A 20,535-nucleotide genomic window follows, 5' to 3' on the forward strand; every position below is an offset into this window, starting at 1 on the left:
GGAGTCGCTTTACCTCTCCTCTCATTGCACTTTATCTTTTGGGGGTTTGGGGTTATTGCCGGGGTTGTTTTGTTTGAGGGGGGAGGTGTTGAAGCTGATTTCACAAAGTGGAAACTCCCTCGAGGCAGATCCAACTGGACTTGGATCCATATTTATCCATCAAGATTCTGGTAGCTGTTATCTCCCAACCTCCAGGCCACTGTTTTCTTCCTGCTTGAGTTCAGGGCCTGGCTCAGTCTTCCCAACTCTTGCCCTCATTTTAGGGAACTCCAACATAGAGATACTCCCTCAAACACCCAATTCCGCAGCTTGCTCACTTCCCCTGGCCCCCACTTCCACCCCACCTCAACTACACCCAGGCAGAAGATGGGTGTTATACCGTTGCCCTTGCCATCACCCACTTCCTGGTTCAGGAGTTCTGAACTTCTATTACCTGATCACAATCCCTTGTCACTTTCAGTTCTTTCCCAGGCACTAGCCATCCTCTCCTCCCCTCCCCATCTCCACCGGCTCGATTCGGCAATCAAATCCTTCAGTCCTTGTCAGTCAGTCAATATGCATTTTATTAAGCGCCCACTATGTGCTAGAAACTGTACTAAGCATATAGGATACAAAGAAGGGTAACCTTGCCCTCAAAGAGCTCACAGTCTAACAAAGGAGACAACATACAAACATTCATAAACCAACACGCTATATACAAGAGAAATAGGAGATAATTAACAGAAGGAAAGTACCCGAATTAAGGGGGAATGGGAATATAGGAAGGGGGGGGGGTTCATATTGAGTTGGGATGGAGCAGGCAAGGTCGCAAAGGGCTTTCAACACCAAACAGAGGATTGGATATTTGATCCTGGAGGCAATAGGGAACCCCAGGAATTGAAATAGGGAAGGGGTGACAAGGTCAGTCATACATACATACATACATACATACATACATTTCAAGAAAATCACTTTAACAGCTCAGTGGGGACCAGAATACACTTTAAGGAAATCACTTTAACAGCTTAGTAGGGACCAGAACTACACTTTAAGAAAATCACTGAGACAGCTCAGTGGGGACCAGAAATACACTTTAAGGAAATCACTTGGACAGTTTAGTGGGGATCAGAAATACACTTTAAGGAAATCACTTGGACAGTTTAGTGGGGATCAGAAATACACTTTAAGAAAATCACTGAGACAGCTCAGTGGGGATCAGAAATACACTTTAAGGAAATCACTTGGACAGTTTAGTGGGGATCAGAAATACACTTTAAGAAAATCACTGAGACAGCTCAGTGGGGACCAGAAATACACTTTAAGGAAATCACTTTAACAGCTTAGTGGGGATCAGAAATACACTTTTAAGGAAATCACTTTAACAGCTTAGTGGGGATCAGAAATACATTTTAAGAAAATCACTTTGACAGCCTGGAGTAGGGGGCACAGGGTAAGAACAACCAGCAAGCTACTGTAAAAGGCCAGGTGCGAGGGGATAAGGGTCTTTAACAGGGGAGCGGCAGTGTCAGAGGCTAAAAGGAGCGGGGCTATACAGGCGAGATTACGAGGGTAAAATAGAGAGGCCATAACAGATCGGGTGTGGAGAAGCGAGAGGGTTGGGATTGAAGAATGACACCGGGGTTGGGACTGGGAGGATAATGGTGCCCTCAACAGTAAAGGGAGTTAGGAAGAAAGGAGAGGTGGGGTTGGGGGAAGATAAGTGAGTTCACTTTGGGACATGTTGAGTTTAAGATGTCTGTGGAAAATCCAGTTCAAAATACCCAATAGGCAATCGGAGTTGGGAGACCAGAGGTCGCAAATTTTACTCTGGAAAAGAAGATTTGAGCATCATCGGTATAGAAATGATACTTAAATCCATGGGAGCCATTCACGGAAGCCATTAGGCGATCCCCTACAGCAAAATTGTAGAATGGGACAGAACAGAGTTTGGGGAGACACCCACAGTGAGGAGGCTTAAGTAACATGGATGAGAATCCAGCAAAGGAGACAGAAGGAATGGTGGTATCCTGAAAACCTGGAGAGAAGAGAATAGCAAAGAGAAAATGGTGATGAAGTGTCAAATGCTACAGAGAGGGCAAGAAGAATGAGGACGGAGAAAAGGCCATTGGATTGGGTAGTTAAGAGATCACTGGTAACTTTGGAGAGAGCAGTTTTGGTTGAATGATGAGGTCAGAAGTCAGACTGTAAAGAGGAAAGGAGTACAGGCACCTGTTATAGACAGCCTTCTCAGGGAGTTTGGCCACAAAAGGGAGAGAGAGGTAGGGAATGAGAGCTAGTAAGGAAGGATGGATGGAGCGGACCACATGAGAGTTTTTTTGAGGATGAGACATGGGCACATCTGTAGGTAGTAGGGAAAGAGCCAGAGGACAGGGAGACTGAAGATGACAAAGGAGACGGGATGGGATGGGATGGGACGGCTTGGGCACATACAAGGCTTTGCTTTGGCAAAGATTGGGGCCACCTCATGATGTAAAGAATGTGTGAAGTAGAAAATAGTGGCAGAAGGCATCTGAGTGATAGGAGATAAGAGGGAAGAAGAGCGAGATCACTGCAAATGGCCTCATTTTCCAGTAAAATATGAGGCAAAACTCTCAGCTGAGGGAGCCATGGGAGGGTGGAGGAAAACATCTGGAAGGGCTGTCATGGAGAGTGGGAGAGCGAATCCCTTAAGGAGGTGTAAGAGGATTGTCTAGCAGTGGTGAAGGCCCAATTGAGTCGTTCGTAGTGGACCCTGTCAGCACAATTTTCTTCACCTTTGTTCAACAGCACTTGTGTAGGAGTGAAGGCAGCAGATGGTAGGAGTGATTCCAAGGCTGAGGCTTAGTGGGTCAAGATTTGAGACTCAAGCTAAAAGGGCAGTGTAGTTGAATTGGTTCACCAAAGGGGTAAGATGGGGAAAGGGAGAAGTGTAGCGAGTATGGAGGTGATGGCCTGGAAAAGAATCGAGGGGTTAGGAGATCGGAGTCACGGTACGAAGAACGGGATGTGGGGTCACTAGACAGAGGAAGAGATGGAACGACAACAGATTATGAAGCAACGAGGGAATATCCGAGCTCACAATCACGGACACGGTGCATCTGTGGCTGACGCCAAGAACAAGGGAACGGCCATCTCTGTGGATGGAGCTGAGGTGAGATGAAGTAGGCCGGGGAAATGACCAAGTTGAGAAAATGGGAGCTTAGGGTGTTTGAAGGAGTAACTGTGTATGTTGAGGTCCTCTAATCTGAAGGTAGGAGTCGGGGAGGAGAGAAACTCACGGATGAGGGAGTGGTCTGGGAGTCGGGTCTGGTAGACAATAGCTACCAGAATTCTGACCGGGTGGGAAATAGGGGTTGAGTGAAATTCAGAGGAGAGGAATTACTGAGCGATGGAGGTAGAGAATGAATCTGGAAGCGGCCACAGGGAACAAGGAATATTCCGAGTCCCCTGCCTCAACCAGCGAATTGGGAAATGAAAGTGCATCTAGTGCCAGGAAGGCTGTGTTGTTGGGAGGGAGGCAGGAGATGGACGGGGTACAAAAGGAAAAGCTCAAAGACAAAAACAAGTTTGCTGCTCAGCAAACAGGCGTTACAGAGAGCACCAAGGGCTCTGTAAAAACCAGGCAATTTTAGAGCGAATCGTCAGAGTCACATTGTATCGGAGGGAAAATAAATGTGGGGGGACACAATGGATAGCGAGCACGGTTGGTTGGTATCTGGGGGTTCACAATCACTGGGACACGGTTAGACTGGCCACTTCCCTCCGCTCTAGGAGGAGCGGGAATGTGGCACTCAATGATTACATCGGAATCATCGGAATCATCCTCCACTGTGTAGCAGGAAACCTGGGTTGATGAAATGGTGTTTTCTCCCCTTTCCCCAAGGTCAGGAAACTGGTTCGCGACGGAAGTGTGTATCTCCTCTGTGGCCTCTGACTGGAGAACCGGCATGGTGGAAAGGGATGTTTCTTGTCCCACCTCTGATGTCGTGCCAAACCCCAAACTTGGATAACTCCCACCATCTGCCGACTCTGCTTTTATTCCCATGCTGCTGCTGAGAAAATCATAAAACTGTATTGACTGGATCATTCACAAATCTGTTACATAATCTCTACTGGGTGCTCACTGTGGCAAGGCAATCCTTCTAACATTCTCTAAAGGAGTCAAGACATCAACTATTTCAAACCTTTTCAACCCTCACGTCTCCAAAAGCATTTCCAACCATAGCTGGGAATCCTTGCTTCATACGTCACCAAAAAACCAAAAATTCAACGCAGAATGCCAGTGCTGGGAGAGACTTTGGCACCCAAAATCAGAGGCGGGAAGGTACCCTGAACACCCGGGCGCCAGAGCTGGGAGAAGGAGGCTTAGAGGCCACTGTTACTTTTTCCGGTTCTGGTGAATGTGACAAGATTTCCTCAGCTCTTCTCACTTTCCTTGGCTCAGAGCTCCTATCCGAGAGACCTGGGTAAACAAGTGTTCCCCACCCCCCAGTAACCAGACACTTGAAAGCACACAGACACATTTAAGTTTTATTCAACAGAAGCGAACAAAGGAGAGAATTTTGAAGAAGCCCCTATCCGTTCCAATGATATTAAAAAATCCCACACAGGAGAAAAGTTCGGGCAGAGGCACCTCATCCACCGGCCTGTTCTCAACACGTTGGAAGCATGAGTGGGAACAGGGGTGTGCTTTTCTCCCCAGCTGCATGCCATGCCTTGGGGCTCTAAAGGGAAGGGATCTACTGGTCAAATGGCACTGGGGGAAGGGAGTAGCAGTCAAGGCTTAGGGATTGCTATTGAGGTACAGGTTAGGATCTAACTAAGGAAGCTAAACTCGGGTACAGAAGCAGGGGACCCTACGAGGTCCTGGGGAAAGCACTGGGGTGAGGCCTAGGAATCCCCTCTGCAGCATTGTTACTGAGGAAGTCGGGACAAGGGGCCACAGGACACAACACTAAGTAAGAAAGGGTTCCCTTCTGCTTGGCTGGCGTTGGACAGTGTGGTGGGCAAGAACAGACCCTCCTCTGGGAAGCAGAGAAAAGGGAGAAGAGATAGATTCCAAATCCACTATCAGCGCCCCGTGGGGCATCAGCGTCAACTAGTGGGGTCCGAGGTGGCAAAGGCCCAGAGATGCTCGGGGCGGGGACCACGGCCCTCCTCAATGGAAGGCGAGAGTATTGGAAACATGCTCAAGATGCTGACGAGCCTGTCTGCTCGACCCCAGAGGACGGGACCAGGAGCGCTAGCCAAGCGGCAGAGGCCGAATTAGGCTCCAGGCCTGACATGGGCCCCAGCAGGGGAAGCCCTCCATTGCAAGGGGATGACTACTTAACAGGGGAGCTGCTGCAGAGGGGATTCCTGAGCTGGGGGTCCTTTGCAGGCCCCCAACCCAGGCCAGCTCTGGGAGAAGCACAGGCCAGCAGGCCCATGGTGCAGAGCAAGGGGAGTAGGAGTTTTTTTTTTTTTTCCTCCCAAAAAAATACAACCGACACTAAGCAAAGTAAACTGAGGTGGGCACCTTGGTTTCCAGTGCTTGTGGGGAAAGGGGAGTGTCTGAACAGAGAGGGAGGGGGTGCCCTTCCACTCTATTAGAACAACTGGATGTTGCCTTTGAGGCTATGTAGCTCATTCTGGGTCCACAGTGGGCCTTCCATGTTGGGGATTCTCAGGTCCAGGGAACTGGGGAGAGAACAGACGCTTCAAACTTAGGGTGGGGTGGAATGAGGGCCGGACCCAACCCAATTTTTAAAAGAAGTCCCCAAGTGGCCTGAGGAGTCTCACGAACCAGTAGCTGGCTAGCTAGCACTTCATCAGAGACCTTCGGGCAGAGCCTGCCTGGCTACCTGTCTCCTCCGATGTCCTCGCTAATTCTGGTACCAACTAAGCAACCCAAGGCCGTGTCCTAAAAGTTGACAAACAACAAAGGACTCCGGGAAGACTTATCGGAGCTGATGCACAGAGAAGAAAGCCTGAGTGAGGACATGGTCAAAACGATGACCAAAAATAACAATAGAGCCTCTGTCCAGACCTGGAAAACTCCCTTCACCAGTACAAGTTGGCGCCTACTCTGCAACTTAGCCTCTGAGAGAACTACTGAGAGGTTAAGTGACTCGTCCACAGCCAGGATGTGTCAAGAGGTGAGACCTGAACACAGGGCTTCCCACAAGGTCAAAGTGCTAACAGGTAGCCGAGCTCTGACCGCCTGTCACAAACAATCTTGGTTTCAGAGAACAAATGACCAAACATATTTTCCTCTATTCAGTGGAGGCGAGAAACTGTGATAAACAACGGGCACATGCTGTCAAGTCTCAGCTGCTGTGTCGATTTGTCTAAACTGCCTTTCTCTGTTCAGTGGGGATGGGGGAAGAACCTTGGGGAAGAGGAAGGGCATACTGAGAAATGTCTGTGGTAGCAGAACAAAAGGCGCCAACACAACATAAGAAATCAAATCCTAAGCTTTGGAACTGGAAGGGCCCATAGCGAGGGGGAGGAGCAGCAAGCGGCCACCGTGCAGGTAGGCCCCCCAGCCAGGCCGGCCTGACTTCAGCTCCTCCTCCTTTTTCCTCTATGGCATCAGCTCCTGGATGTCAGAGGCATCTTAAGGCCTTGGGAGGTGGGGTGCGGGTTTGGGAGCAGGGGAGGGAAGCTCGAGTTTCCCACGAAGATTTTTTTTTTTCCTAGGGGAGGAGAATGGTTCTCTGCCTTTCAGAGCAACTAGCTGGCTGTACCTACCAGAACAGGAAGCAGGGCGGGGCCAAGGTTACTCACCCAAAAGTAGACGAATGAGCCTCATCATCCAGACCCTGGATCACAGGCTGATCCATGACAGATATCAGGGTGTAGTTTTCCAACATCAGTTCATCTGGTTCGTCGCCCTGGCCTGGAACCTTGCCCAGGGGAAAGTCGCTCCAGTTTATGTCATCTGGATTGGAGGGATTAAAGAGCCAGCTCTAGCAAGGAGTTTGGAAGCCAGTCCCTCCATTTTACAGATTCAGAAACTGAGGCCTAGCCAACCAAGGGAAGTACCATGGCCAAAGCAAGGTAGAGAAAGGAGGCTACAGTCTCGTGTCATTTCCTGCCCCCCCCCCTCCCAGCATCTGAGGGGCCCAGTTCAATCCCAGCCTGGCAAGGGGCTTTCCCCGAGGGCATCATCCTCTCCAGGTGAGCCATCATAGGCTCCAGGAGGCTGCTTGGGAGCCAGGCCTGGGCCTCTTACCTAAACACAGCTGCCACGGGGAGCCCTCCAAGCCAGCCTGCTTTTCTGCCAGCATCTCTGGAGTTTCCTTCAGCAGAATTTCCTGCTCTGGTTCTGGATCCACCTCCATCACTTCGGGTTCAGAGGAATCTTCTGACTCGATTTCTTCGGGTTCCTCCTCATCATCCTCATCATCCTCGTCCTCTTCTCCAGGTTTGCGATTCTTCTTTTTCTCCCTCATGTAATTGCGTTTTATTTGCCACTTGAGGTTTTCCAGGGTGTAGACGGGCCTGTTGTGGGGGTCTTCCCCTTCGCAGGATGGCGCGGCAGTAGCAGGATTCCCACCCTGGGTGTAGATGGTGCAGAGACACAGCAGGTTCTGCTGTGATTCCAGGGGTAGCTGGGGCTCCATGGCCTTGAGGACCCTGAGCAAAAGACGAAAAGATGAGACGAAGAAAACCCCTTTTTAGTTACTGAAGATCAAGGTGTCATTGCTAGGTTGGCTAAAGCTGTCCCTGGAGGGAAGGGGCAGAGCCCTCCTAATCTCACCTGATCCCATTTGGGACTTACAGTTGAACGAGGTGGGGAGTGGCCCAGCAGGTGGCATCCAGGCAGACATCAAGCAACTGGGACCAATTATAGGTGAATTTGCGGGGTCCCAGTTTCCAGCTCTTGCGAACAGACCTCTGGCCTAAGGTGAGGCGCTTCTGGCAGGGTCCTGAGGAGAGAGATCCTGGTATCCATCCTATTCCGATGTCCAAGATCACCCCCCCAAAGTTTACGGGACAAATCCCAGACTCCTTAGCCTCAAAGCCCTTCTCTCTAGTGGAATAGCTCTGAATGGGTAAACCGGCTCCGGGTTGAGGAGCCCTCTCACTCACCAAGGACCTTGCCATTCAGATCTCACCTGGCTCTTAGCACTTTCCTCAATGTATTCTGGGACTGATTTTTATAGAGAACAAGTCCAGAAAAGGCTTATTCAGCACCTCGTTCCTCAACAGATTGTGCCCTTCCTTAGCTCAGCAACTCCCCCGGTGCAAACCTTCGTAAAGGTATATTTAAGGAACTTTAACCACACTGGGGAGGAGAGTCCAAATTCAGGAGGGGAGATGTTCTCCCTGCTACGCCCCAAGGCATCTCTTCAGTTCAGAAAGTGCAAGAGAAGCGAGTTTGAGGGAAAAGGAGAAGGCTAAAGGGGGAAGGGAGCAGAGAAGAGGCAGCAGGGTCAGCCCTCACCAGGGGTGGTGTAGAGCACCACGAGCTCATTGATCCAGCAGATGAGATAGGCCGGACGGATCCCCGTCTCGCCACAAACCGGCAGAGCTCTGAGCATCTTCTCCAGCAGGGTCTGCATGAAAGACTGGGACTGCAAGCCCTTGAGCAGGGGCTGCCAGAAGGTGGAGAAGGCGCGTGGCATCAGAAGGCTCACCAGATTCACGACTTCTAATGGGTGAAAGCAGGAACGAGAGAAAGAGGGCAGCTCAGCACCCGCACACGAGGCCTACTTGTCCCAGGACAGCCACGGGTGGGCAGCCATCCCCAGCCCACAGGTCCCTGGGCCAAGTTCAGCTCCTTTCTCCCCCCCCCCCCCCCAGCTGCCTGTTGGGCAGTAAAAGAGAAGCCCCTTGCAATCAGATCCTGAGAAGGGGTGTGTGTGTGTGGCGGAGACAACCGAGGACCACTCAACCTGCCAGCTCTCCGGCAGAAGGGCCCGGTCTGGCACCCGAGGCAATGGTCGGGGTGGGGGGCACAGCCCAGCCACATCAGCCCAGAGAGGGGCGGAGGGAGTACTGAAACTGTTCCTGGGCCCACAAGCCCGCACCTATTGGCTGAATCTTCAGAGCTTCCAGCTGCTCAATAGTAGGAATGAGGAAGCCTTCATCAAGCAGGGTGTCCATCATATAATTTCTGCAATAGGAAAAATATACCAGGCTTGCCAACCTTGGGGGGGGCAGGCTGAGGCCTCCTTTGCAGCCCTGCTGGCTCGGTTAGAAGGGGACTGGCCTCAACCCCTGGGAGGAAGTGGCCCAAGGCCCAGGAGGTTGGCCCGGGCCCGAAAGACAACATTCACACCAATCCATGAACGAGACCAAGGGGCCAACGGGCACGGCCCAGAGAGGCAGAGGCCGCAGCCCTAGGCTACACAGCTTCTGGATTCCACCTGTCTTACTTGGCTGTTCTCCAGATTCTGGCTCTGATTCCTATAGCTGGCAGGGTCCCTGGGCCTAAAGGGAAAGGGTGGCACCCCCTGGGAAACTCTAGGGTGAGTTTCCTTACTAAAAATTACAAAGGAGGAAGCCGAGTCGAACCAAGTTTACTCCGCTACTAAGAGTGAAGGCTTTATCTCCTTCAGCTTACTGATGAGGAAATAGGCCCAAGGAGGGGAAGATCAAACACAGAAAAAGTGCCAGAGGATGCAGGATTCACATCCAAGCTCCCAGTCCTCACTCCCTGATGCCCCCCATACCGGTTCTCCTTGGCCAGCTTCTTCAGGCGGCCCACCAAACGTTCCACCTCGCGGGTGGATTTGGTCCACAATTTCATAGATTTGGGCAGCTGCCTGGAGCGCCGGATCACCTGTTAGCAAAGAGGGCCAGCTCAGGGATCGGCCGCCGGGGAGTGAGCCCTGGACGACAGGCCGGAGCTCAAAGGCCATCGGAGCACTCCTGACAAAGAAGGACTAGCCACACAGGAAGTACCTGCACTATGTGATGCCTGGGTCAACACCCAACTGCCAGTGCCCTGGCCTGGGTTCAGGGGACAGGCTGTCAAGGCTGGCCCATTATCTACTGCTGTAGTTAAGTTCAGGCAGCAAAAAAGTGGGGGGAAAGATGGAATCCCTCCCCTTGGGAAAAGAGGCAGTCACAGTGCCCTCTGTGTACAATGTGGGTTGGCACAGGAGTTAGGAAGAGCCATACCCTAAGAGAAAGGACCAAAAGGTCCCCCAATGTGTCCAACTCAGCACTAGCCCCTATTTCCCAGCACACCCTGAGGCCCCCCCCCCCCCCACTGTGACTCTGACCACAAGAGCCGAGTCTGCCCCGACTAAAATGACTGTCCAGAGCATCCTGGGAGCTGGCGGGCTCGCCCCTGTCTAGAACTTTCCACACACCGGTAACCATGCGACCACACCGTTCTCTATCCTTCCGGCTGGCCCAATCCAGGCGCTGTCAAACGGCGCCTCCCCTGAAGCAGGTGGGCGGCAGTGTGTGTCAAGCTTATTTACCTTAAATTGTTGTTCTCCATAGGACACCAGAAGTTTCCGGATTTTTTCTAAAGAAAGAAAAATGACCAAAAGCCTTATTATTTAAGGTCCACAGCGGACACCTTCAAGCCAAATGGAAATTCAACGGAAGGGGCTACTGGCCAACAGCTCTAGCCCTATGCTTGGGGGCCCTGCCCACCTTGGATGCATGCAGAGACAGAGGGCCCAGGCTCTGCTCCTAGCAGCAATGGGGCTCCCTCACTAGCTGGCCGGGGACCACACGGCTGTATCTCTGTTTAACACAAGGAGGAGGGACTAGACGACTGTCCGGCCCATGCTAATGGGCTTTACATTGGTCACTCGCTGTGTGACCTTGGGCAAATCTCCTTTCTCCTCTGGGCCTCAACAGTTTCTTGGTTGGACTACTTCCCTGGTGTGCCTGGCCTGTGCCCGGCGCCCTCTTCCTCCCCGTGTGAGCCATACCGTGCACGTTCCTCTGTCTGCGAGCCTCTGTGGAAAGAGGTGCCTCCCGGGGGAGCTCCTCCACGTCCTCCTCTTCTTCCTCTTCTTCTTCTTCGAGCTCCACCACCCGCTCTCCATCTTCGGACTTCGCCATCTCTATCTCCCGGATAGACACTCCCGAATCCCAGGGCTCACCCAAGTCATTCCCCAGCTGACGGCACCAATAGGTCCGACGGAGCCACTCCAAGACAAATTCGCAGCCTACGGAAGACAGAGCAAGAAGGCAGAATCATCAGGCCCTACCTGGAAGCCAAGGGCTTCTGCCACCCAGTCTCTGAAGGCCAGTCCAGCCAGGAGAAACGGTTACAGGTCTATGCTCTCCTCCACCCTACTCCCTTAAGTCCCACCCTCCAAAGAGCAAGGAAAACTCCCCCCCTCATCCCCAACGCAGAGGGGCCCAAACCCACCCCCAAGCCCAGCTCCACTTCTTCCAAAGGGGAAAATGTCACCTCTTCTGCAGGTAGTCAGTCTTGGGAGATTTCTGTGAGTCAAACTGTGGCGAAGGTTCACAACCCATTCTGGGATGTGCATCTGGTGGGAAGAGACCGGAAGATGCGATGGGAGAGGGAAGGCCAGGGAGGGCGAGACAGAGGAAAGGGAGGTGGGGGAAAGAAACAGCAACAGGGAGAGAAGAGACCCGGGAGGAAGGGGAAGGGGAGAAATGGAAGAGAGAAGGGGGAGAAAGCTCCCAAAGGATGTGGAGCCCATGAAAGCTTCAGTTTTCCTTACCAAGAAGAGCCTACTTTGGCAGTTTCCCTAGGAAACACTGCACGCCCAGGGCCTATCTATCCGCAGATACCCTTTAGGCCAGGGGGCCTTGCCCATCTCTTTCTACTCTAGTATGGGAAATGCCTATCGGATGAGGCCGGGACACCTTGGGGGCTCTGCCTTCTTTTTCCTCGTACTGCCTCACTTCTGCTGTGCCAAGAACATTACTACGGAATGGGTGAGAAGGCTCCGCTACAGCTGGGACTTCTGGGCCCAGTGGGCCAGGAGTGAGCTGCAATTTTTCCCATGAACTCCCGGGATTCTCAAACCCAGACTCGTGGGATGGGAGAGCGGAGGTAGGTTCTGGTAGGTTCTGGTTCATCCTCAGGATCAACTTCCAAGCAATGAGAATTGTTTCTGGCTCTAAAGGGAGCGAGCTCCCCATCTCCGGAAGGCTTCAGAAACTCACTGGATCATCTTACCCACACCAAAGAAGGTATAGAAAGGATTCTTGCTCTAGGTAGGAGGTTAAATCAGTGGCCTTCTTTGCCCCTTCCAACCTTCCTGTTCTCTCTTTGTCTGTCCCTCTGCCTCAGGCCTGCCCCTGGAAAGATGGGGGTGGTGAGCTCATACCTCGTGGGCCAGGCGGCGCAAAGGGATGTTGATGATCTTCTGCTTCGGCTCAGTGATAAGATTAACAAACCTGGGGCGGGAGAGAAGAGGCCATGATCAGACCTCAGATTTAGCCAAATCCTTTCAGCTGCTGTGTGCAAGACACCCTTAGAGAGGGGCCGAACCTTGAGAAGCTCCTACAGCTGCCCAATTGGGAGAGGGGGAGGAGCCAGAGGACTGGAGGGAGGGGAAGAAGGAGCAACAGTGCCTCCTCTGCCTGGGAGCTGAGAGGGCCTTGAGGGCTGGCCACATTTAGGAGCAGTGAGACGGGGAACGAGGATGGGGCTCCCAGCAGCCGATAGAGAAAAGGGTGACTAGTCAGGCCAAAAGTGCCCAGCACCAAGAGAAAAGGCACTTTGGCAATTAAGAGATCAGTGGGGACTTTGGGAAAAGGAATGAAATCTAGTCACACTGCAATGGATGACAAGGGAGAGTAATGTTACTGGGTTTTCCTGGACTTTGGCAGTGAAAAAGATGGCAGCTTAAGAAGAATCAAGTGAGGGTTTATTGGGGAAGCTTGCCCATGTTTGTTGGCAACTGGGAAGGGGCTAAAGCTAAGTGAGAGAAGATACTGTGTATTGGAAGGGAAGTGCCTTAGTCCAGACCACACAGGCAAGAAGCAGCTAGAGCTGTGGAGCTGCTCCCCACTCCCTGCTGTTCTGGAGGCCCTCGGGGGCCCAGCAGGCTTACCTGACCAAGGCCATCCCATAGAGGAGCACGAGCTCCTGGGTCCCCAAGGAGGAGGTCCCATCCAGAAGTTTGCAAAGCACGAGATCGGTTGTGCAGGCCACAGCCAGGGGGAGGTTGTTGCTGCACCTGAAGGGGTAGAGTCCGTTAGAGCAGCACCTCGGCCAAGGGCTTTCATGACACACACAAAACTCTTGGGCTCCTGCCCCCTCCCTTTCCCTCAAAGGAAACAGAAGTAATTGTCCCTGCTCTCCAGAAGGGGAGCCAGAGAGGGAAAGAGAGAAGACCAAGGCAGTGATGCTTGACTGCCTAGCAACTCTTGGTTGCCTTAGCAACCCTCAGTTGCCTAGAGACTTCTGCAGACCAAGGATTAGAAGCAGAGAAAGAACAAATGCGGGGGTGGAAGGGGAAAGGGAGGGGGGGGCCTCTGCAGAGGGGGGAAGGAAGGCTTCCTTCATAAGGAACTCACAATGGCTGCCCCTCCCTAAGCCCGCATGTAGCCATTTTAGCTGATAGAGAACATGAATTCAACTCCTAGGGAGTCAACCCTTGTCATCTCTAAGATTCCCACCAGCTCAGCGGGCCCTCAAGGGCCTCTCTAAAGGCCGCTCCAAAACTGCATTTTACCGTTCTAACTTACGACACCTCAATAGCACTAGATGTCTCTTTGGTCAAGCTGGAAAAGATCTCAAAGGCCAGAGAGGGAAACCGAGGCGCAGAGAGGTGACTCATAAGCCAATGAATCAATGTCAGAGATGGGACTTTCCCTCAGATAAAAGAGCAGCTCTCTTTTCACTGTGAGATTTGAAGATTTCTTTTCTATTCTCTAATTCTATTAGTCCTCTCTATTTGAATCCTCTTTCCCCCTTCCATTAACCCCTCAATTCTGTTTTCATATTCTGCTATTAGACAAGATGAAAAATCTTGTTAGGCTTAACTGTGCACATGCCCCTCAGAGGAATCTAAGCAGTTAAAATCTTTGTCTTTCCTCATCACCCAGCTTAGGAAACCTTTCTGAATACTCAGGTGATCAGAAGGCACCATTTCTCCCCAGATAGGGCCAACCTTTTTTTTTTGTTTTTTGGGGTTTTTTTTGGGGGGGGAGGAGGGGAGAATAAGACCTAGGAATGCTAAGTGACCAAGGACATACACATTATAAACACCAGAGGTGACAAAGTCAGCTCTTTGTCCCCTTTATCATGCTTTCCCCATGGCCAGCCCTCCTCCTTCACCTAGACAATCCCCAGCCACATCTGCAGCTGTTAGGGGTGTGCTAAGTAAGAGCTGGCCCTTGAGTCTAAGTGCAAATCTGGCCCCTGCCACTTCCTGACTGCCTCAGTTTCCCCATGTGCAGCCCTTAAAGAGATGCTTGGAAACTACAGAAATGAGAACTTTGTTTATATATATTAAAAAAAAAAAAAAAAAAGCTTAATGCAGCCTGTACAGAAATGACTTTGTTTATATATATTAAAAAAAAGCTTAATGCAGCCTGTACAGAAATGACTTTGTTTATATATATTAAAAAAAAGCTTAATGCAGCCTGTACAGAAATGAGAACTTTGTTTATATATATATTAAAAAAAAAAAAAGCTTAATGCAGCCTGTACAGAAATAAGAACTTTGTTTATATATATATATTTAAAAAAAAAAAAAAAAAAAAAGCTTAATGCAGCCTGTAAATTCTAGATAATTGTAGGAACCTGTTGCTTCCCAGACAGAATGTCAGCTATTAAGGGCCTGTTGCTGATTTTGTCTCTCCATGGTACATACAATTGGAAGGAAGAAGACATGAGCTCAAATGGCAACCTTTGTTTCTCACTACTTGTGTGACTGACTCTGGGCAAGTCAATTATCGGGGGTGTCCTTTTCCTCCCCAGCCCCATTGTTTTGGGACTTTGCTGGCCCTCTCCCTCCACCCCCTTTCGGTTTCCTTTTGGAAATTGGGAATTCCAAATTTGGAAATCTGGAAATTCTCTTACCCTGGGAGGGGAACTGGTTTTGTTCTTATCGGGACCTGTATCCCTAGAGCTCAGCACAGTGCCTGGCACAAAGCAGGAGCTTAATCAATGTTTACTGATTGACTGAAGTCCTCCATGAGACCTGGGGCTAATTATTTTACCTCTGGGTGGCCTCAGTTTCCCCGCCTCTGAGGTTCTTTTCAGCTCTACAGTTAGGATGCATGCCCCTCCCTACCACCACCTGTTTCCCCCTTTTCTGTAAGACGAGGGGGATGGGTGCACTTGCTGCTCTTCCAAGCCCCCTTCCACCAGCTTCGGGTGTGCAACAGCGTATTTACGGATTCATTGTATACAGGGGTAAATGTGGATGCGGGAGGGAGAGACTCAAGTAGGGATTGCAGATTGTTCTGGAAAAGATGGGCGGGGGGAGCGCGCATTGCCCACTGTCGCATTGCAGATGCTAGAAAGACCCATTGAAAACAGGGGCTGGGGAGGAGAAAGGAGGAGGCGGGTCCTCGGAAAGGAATCAATCAAGGACTTAAGGGGCTATTCAAACCCTCCCCTCCTCTCGGGGTGGGGGGATTCTTTGTCTCCGGTTTGGGGGTTCAAGCTTAGACTGCAGTGCAGGGGAAAAGCGAAGGCGCAGGTGGGAGGAGGGAGTCAGTGAGGAGGGGGGAGTAGCTCTGAGAGGGGAGGGGAGGGGTTGAGCAGGGATGACATAAAGCTTCCTTTCCGAGCATGCGGGGTCCGATGCGCACTGCGGCACTGCAGATGCCCGCAGAACCCAAGTATAACACGGGCCGGGTAGGACAAAGAAGGGGGCGGATCCCCTGGCAGAGTCCAATCACAGATTCATGGGGTCCATCCACCTCCCCCCCCCCATTCTCCGCTTTGTCTCCGCTTCGGGTGCGGGGGTCCGGGCAACGCACAGGTGGGAGGGAGAAGTTGGAGAGGGGAGGAGGGTTGAGATGGAAGGGGGCGGGGTCTGGGAAGGGATGACATAAGCCTTGTTTTTGGAGCATGCGGGGTACGGTTCGCAATGCAGCACTGACGCACTTCAGAACTACAAGTATAATAGGGACCCAGTGGGACAAAGATGGGGGCGGGACCTCGAGCAGTGACCAATCAGAGATAAGAGACCATTCTCTCCCATACCCCTCCTCAGTCGCGGATGTCGGGGGGGCTCCTTTGTCTCAGCTTTGGGGCTTCTAGCCCAGGTGGGAGGAGGGAAGAGCAAGAGCAGGTGGGAGGGGGGCTGGTCTGAGCAAGGATGACATCTTGGTTTGTTTCTGGGAGCATGCGGGGTACGGTCTCCAAATTGCCGCATTGCAGACGCCGACATTTATAACACGGGTTGGGTGTGACAAAGAAGGGGGCGGGTCCCAAACCAATCAGAGATTCATGGGGCCATATTCCCATAATCTTTGTGGGTGGGGGGGGGCACTTTTTTATCCCCATTTTAAGGGTCCCGAACAGAATTGGGCTTGAGGGAGGGGCGACGCCAAAGTGAGAAAAGGAAGATAATGTAACTTGTATAAAGAGGTTGGGGGAGCGAAGGTTGCTCCTGGAGGGATGAGGGGTTCAATACATGTTAGGGACGCTGCCAAGCCCTTAGATTATTTGGGCCGGTCTAACAAAGCCCCGGGAGGCCCCCCTCGCGAATTCCAATCGGACACTTAGGGAGTTGCTCTCCCCTAGACATCGGGGGAGCTCCTTTGTCTCCAATTTGGGGGTTCTGGTCTGAGGGAGACGCCTCGAGGAAGATCAAGAGCCCAGCGTGCACGCCCGCCCACACCACGTCCTCCCAGCCCCCTGTTAGGCCCTGCCTTACCCCGCAGTCCCTAGCGGGCTGCCCCTCCCCCGCCTCCCTCCTTCCCACTTTCCCGCCTTTCTGCCTGCCTGCTCCCCCCCGCGCCAGCCAGCCGGCCTATTGGCCCGGGGCGCGCCCCCCGCCGCGCACTGACCTGCCCTTCCAGGCGGACACTCGATTGAGCGCGTGGCGCTGCAGCTCCGGGTCCGAGCAGAAGAGGTAGACCATGACCTGCTCCCACTCGGCCTTGCTGCGCCAGGCCACCACGCTGCGGTTGGTCACCTGCACGGATTCCACCTTGGGCTCGGCAGGCGGCGGAGTCGGCAGGGGCTTCCTCTTCCGCTTCCAAGGCGTACCTTTGGGCGATGGCCCCGGGACCGCGTCCTGCTGGGTCCCCGACGTCGACGGCTCCTCCTCCTCCTCCTCCTGCCGGCTAGCCATCGCGCTAGCTGTCAGCATTCGGTTCACCCAGGACGGAACGATACCGACCTCGGCCCAAGGCAGAGGGTCCGGGGTCCGGGTCGCGCTGCGCCTCCGACGCCGACGCCGACGCCGCCGCTGCACTCGCCAGAGAATTCTCCTCCGCACGCCCCGCCTCTGCTCCTGCCCCGAACCCCGCCCTCGCTCCTGCTCCTGCCCCGACTCACCCCGCCCTCCCTCCTGCTCCTGCTCCGAGCCCCGCCCTCGCTCCAGCTCCAGCTCCTGCTCCTGCCCCGAACCCCGCCCTCGCTCCAGCTCCTGCTCCAACTTCGAGACGCGCCCTCGCTTCTGCTTCGAGACTCTCCCTCGCTTGGGCTCCTGCTCCGAGACCCGCCCTCGCTCCTGCTCCCGTTCCCGCTTCTGCTCCGAGACCCGCCCTCGCTCCTGCTCCTGCTCCTGCTCCTGCTCCTGCTTCTGCTTATGCTTCTGTTTCTTTTTGTGCTTCAGCTTCAGCTTCTGCTCCGGGACCTGGCCTCGCTCCTGCTCTTGCTCCGGCTCCTGCTCTTGCCCCTGCTCCTGCTCTTGCCCCTGCCCCTGCTCCTGCCCCGGGCCCCGCCCTCCCCCCTCATCCTGCAAGGGCTCCAGCTTGACCTCCTGTTGGGGCTCCAGCTTCTGCTGCTGCTGCTGCTGCTGCTGCTGCTGCTGCCTCTGCCTCTGCCTCTGCCTCTGCCTGTGCTTCTGCCTGTGCTTCTGCTTCTGCTCTGAGACCCGCCCTCGCTCCTTCTTCTGCTTCTGCTCCGAAACCCGCCCTCGCTCTTGCTCCTCCCCCGAGCCCCGCCTCCGCTCCTGCTGCAAACCTCCCCGCCCTCGCTCCTCCGAGTCGTCCCGCCCTCGCTTCTTCGACTCCCCCCGCCCTCGCTCCAGCTCCGAATCGCCGCCCCGCCCTCGATCTCTCTCCAGCTCCTGCCCCAGCCCCAACCCTTGCTGCAGCCGCCGCCGCAGCGGCGTTTGCCCGCCTAGGGGCCCAGACCAACGACGGAAGACCCGGAACCACGCCCTCTTCCGGGCCTGGCGCAGGCCCTGGGGCCGGAGGCGAACCGCCCGACGCCGCCGCCGAAGCACGTGAAGGGCGGGAGCGCGCTCGTTCGCGTTGTCTTCGGCGGCGCTCGTGGCCGAACCGAAGGACTTGCTTGTGCCCTCGCCGCGCCGGCGCATGGTGGACTCTGAGGATGGGGAGGGGGGTGGGGGTGGGGTGGGGAGGAAGAGAAGGTTACCTTGGTGTCAGAGACCTAGGCCTGCCCTCCCTGGTCCATCACCATCCTTCTGCAGGCCTCAGTTAGCTCGTGTGTGGCAGTTGGTCTAGCTGACCTCCGAGACACCTTCTACTTCTATATTTGTATTCCCTAGGTGGCCTGAACCTCGCTACTGACCCTCTCTGAACCTCAATTTGTTCCTCAGAGAAGCAAAAAAGGAACGAAAGCTCCTTTCGTAGCTGCTCGCCTCAGCATCAGCGCCCTGAATAAGTCATTTCCCTTCCCAGGTCTTAAGGTCATTTCCTCCAAATGAATGACCTCAGAGGTCACTTCCGCTTTTAGCCTTCTCTGCTCCTGCATCACCTCTTTTACTGAACCTTCCCCAGACCATTCCTTCTGGAAATCTGGTCCCCGGTCTTTACGATACTGTAGTTAGTGATCTCCTCGGCTCCCACAGATTCCGTTGCCGTCTCTACCCTGATGATTAAAAACGCCATATCTACCCTGTCCCAGTCTCTCCACTGTTGGCCAATCTGGTGTATCCAACTGCCTTTCAGCCATCTTGAATTAGATCTCTAGTAGATATTTTAAGGGGCCCTAGGGGGCACAATGGAGAGAGATCTTGGAGTCGGGAGGACTCTTACCCGGTTCAAATCCCACCTAATATATGTTCTAGCTGTTGCCACCTACACAAGTCACTTCACCCTATTGGCCTCAGTTTCCTCATCTTGGAAAAAGAAACCGTTCCCGTATCTTTGCCAAGAAAACCCCAAATGGGGTCACAGGCATTTGATCAAAACTGAACAAGAAGACATGTTAAACTCAATTTCTCCACAACAGAACTCATTGTCTTTCTCCTTAAACCTTCCCTTGCAGTCTACCTTCCCTATTACTGTAAAGGGCGCCACCTTCTTCCCTGTCCTGAGGCTGCCCCCACTCTGGTCCTGGGCCCTATCACCTTGAACCTGGACTATTGCAATAACAGGAATGGGAGGTGGAGCTAATCCTCCTGCCTCAAGTTTCTCCCTATGCCAGTCCATCCTCTATTCCACACAGAAGTGATTTTCTTAAAGTGCAGCTCCTATCATGTCAAATAAACTCCAGTGGCTCCCTATTGCTTCAGGAGCAAATACAAAAAGCTCTGTTTGGTATTCAAAATCCTTCATCACCGAACCCTGGCCTGCTTTCCAGTTTTCTTAGATTTTACTCTGCAATGCATACTCTCCAATCCATGACACGGGTCTCCTGTCTCTTCTACCAAAAAGATCCTCCATTTCAACTCTGGCCATTTTCTCTGGCTGTCTCCTAGGCCTGGAATACTCTCTCTCTCTCCTCTACTCTGATTATTGACTGTAAAGGGCTAGAACTGAGCAGATGCACTTAACCTAGCACTTGAGGCTAATTACTAATTGGACAATTCTCTATTAACATGTTTGGAGGATGACCCTACTCAACTCTTTGCTGGCTCCATCTGTGGGTGTGGTTAGAGAAGGGAGGAGAGATCAGCGGATGGAGTAGAAGGAGGAGGATCATTCTTGGGCCATGGAGAGAGAGGAAGGAGGTGTGGAGATTCCTAGATCTAATCCCCTAACTGAGACCTTAAGAGACCATGAATAAAGACATTTGCTTATCCTGACTCTGGCTGATTCTCTAAGATATCTAGGGTCTCAACAACTGATTTCTTAGAGTTCCTTTAAGTCTCAACTAGAATACACATGGGCAATTTTTCAGCATTGACAATTGCAAAATCTTTTGTTCCAACTTTTTCCCTCCTTCCCCCTACCCCTCCCCCAGATGGCAGGTTGACCAATGCATGTTAAATATGTTAAATACAATATATGTATACATGTCCAAACAGTTGTTTTGCTGTACAAAAAGAATCGGACTTTGAAATAGTGTACAATTAGCCTGTGAAGGAAATCCAAAATGCAGGCGGACAAAAACAGAGGGATTGGACTATACATTGTTGGTGGAGTTGTGAAAGAATCCAGCCATTCTGGAGAGCAATCTGGAACTATGCCCAAAAACTTATCAAACTGTGCATACCCTTTGACCCAGCAGCGCTACTACTGGGATTATATCCCAAAGAGATCATAAAGGAGGGAAAGAGACATATATGTGCCAAA

General features: G+C 52.6%; 1 protein-coding gene across 5 annotated transcripts; it reads right to left on the reverse strand.

Moving 5' to 3' along the window:
* Positions 1–545: 545 nt before the first annotated feature.
* On the reverse strand, positions 546–17,987 carry LAS1L (LAS1 like ribosome biogenesis factor). Of its 5 annotated transcripts, none has more exons than XM_074277629.1 (13): positions 16,891–17,987; positions 12,972–13,097; positions 12,243–12,312; positions 11,351–11,432; positions 10,863–11,102; positions 10,401–10,447; positions 9,642–9,751; positions 8,997–9,082; positions 8,411–8,617; positions 7,745–7,892; positions 7,196–7,599; positions 6,748–6,901; positions 546–4,031 (listed from the first exon to the last, which is right to left on the reverse strand). In XM_074277629.1, the coding sequence occupies exons 1-13, from the start codon at positions 17,193–17,195 to the stop codon at positions 3,608–3,610; spliced, it is 2,403 nt and encodes an 800-aa protein (XP_074133730.1). In that variant the 5' UTR covers positions 17,196–17,987; the 3' UTR covers positions 546–3,607. The 5 variants fall into 5 exon arrangements, with proteins under 5 accessions (XP_074133730.1, XP_074133727.1, XP_074133728.1 ...); XM_074277626.1 differs by having other exon boundaries at positions 11,309–11,432; XM_074277627.1 differs by having other exon boundaries at positions 2,436–4,028; positions 11,309–11,432.
* Positions 17,988–20,535: the final 2,548 nt, after the last annotated feature.

This window comes from Sminthopsis crassicaudata, chromosome X (genome assembly GCF_048593235.1).
Source record: "Sminthopsis crassicaudata isolate SCR6 chromosome X, ASM4859323v1, whole genome shotgun sequence".
In the NCBI taxonomy this organism is placed as follows: domain Eukaryota; kingdom Metazoa; phylum Chordata; class Mammalia; order Dasyuromorphia; family Dasyuridae; genus Sminthopsis; species Sminthopsis crassicaudata.

Bases quoted from the DNA above. Each gene is read 5' to 3' on its own strand.
- LAS1L (XM_074277626.1), bottom strand. From the start codon at position 17,195: ATGCTGACAGCTAGCGCGATGGCTAGCCGGCAGGAGGAGGAGGAGGAG. The intron at 6,902-7,195 runs GTAAGAGGCCCA...CCTCCAATCCAG, and splicing joins CCCGTGGCAGCTGTGTTTAG to ATGACATAAACTGGAGCGAC. The intron at 4,032-6,747 runs GTGAGTAACCTT...TGATTTTCTCAG, and splicing joins GCTCATTCGTCTACTTTTGG to CAGCAGCATGGGAATAAAAG.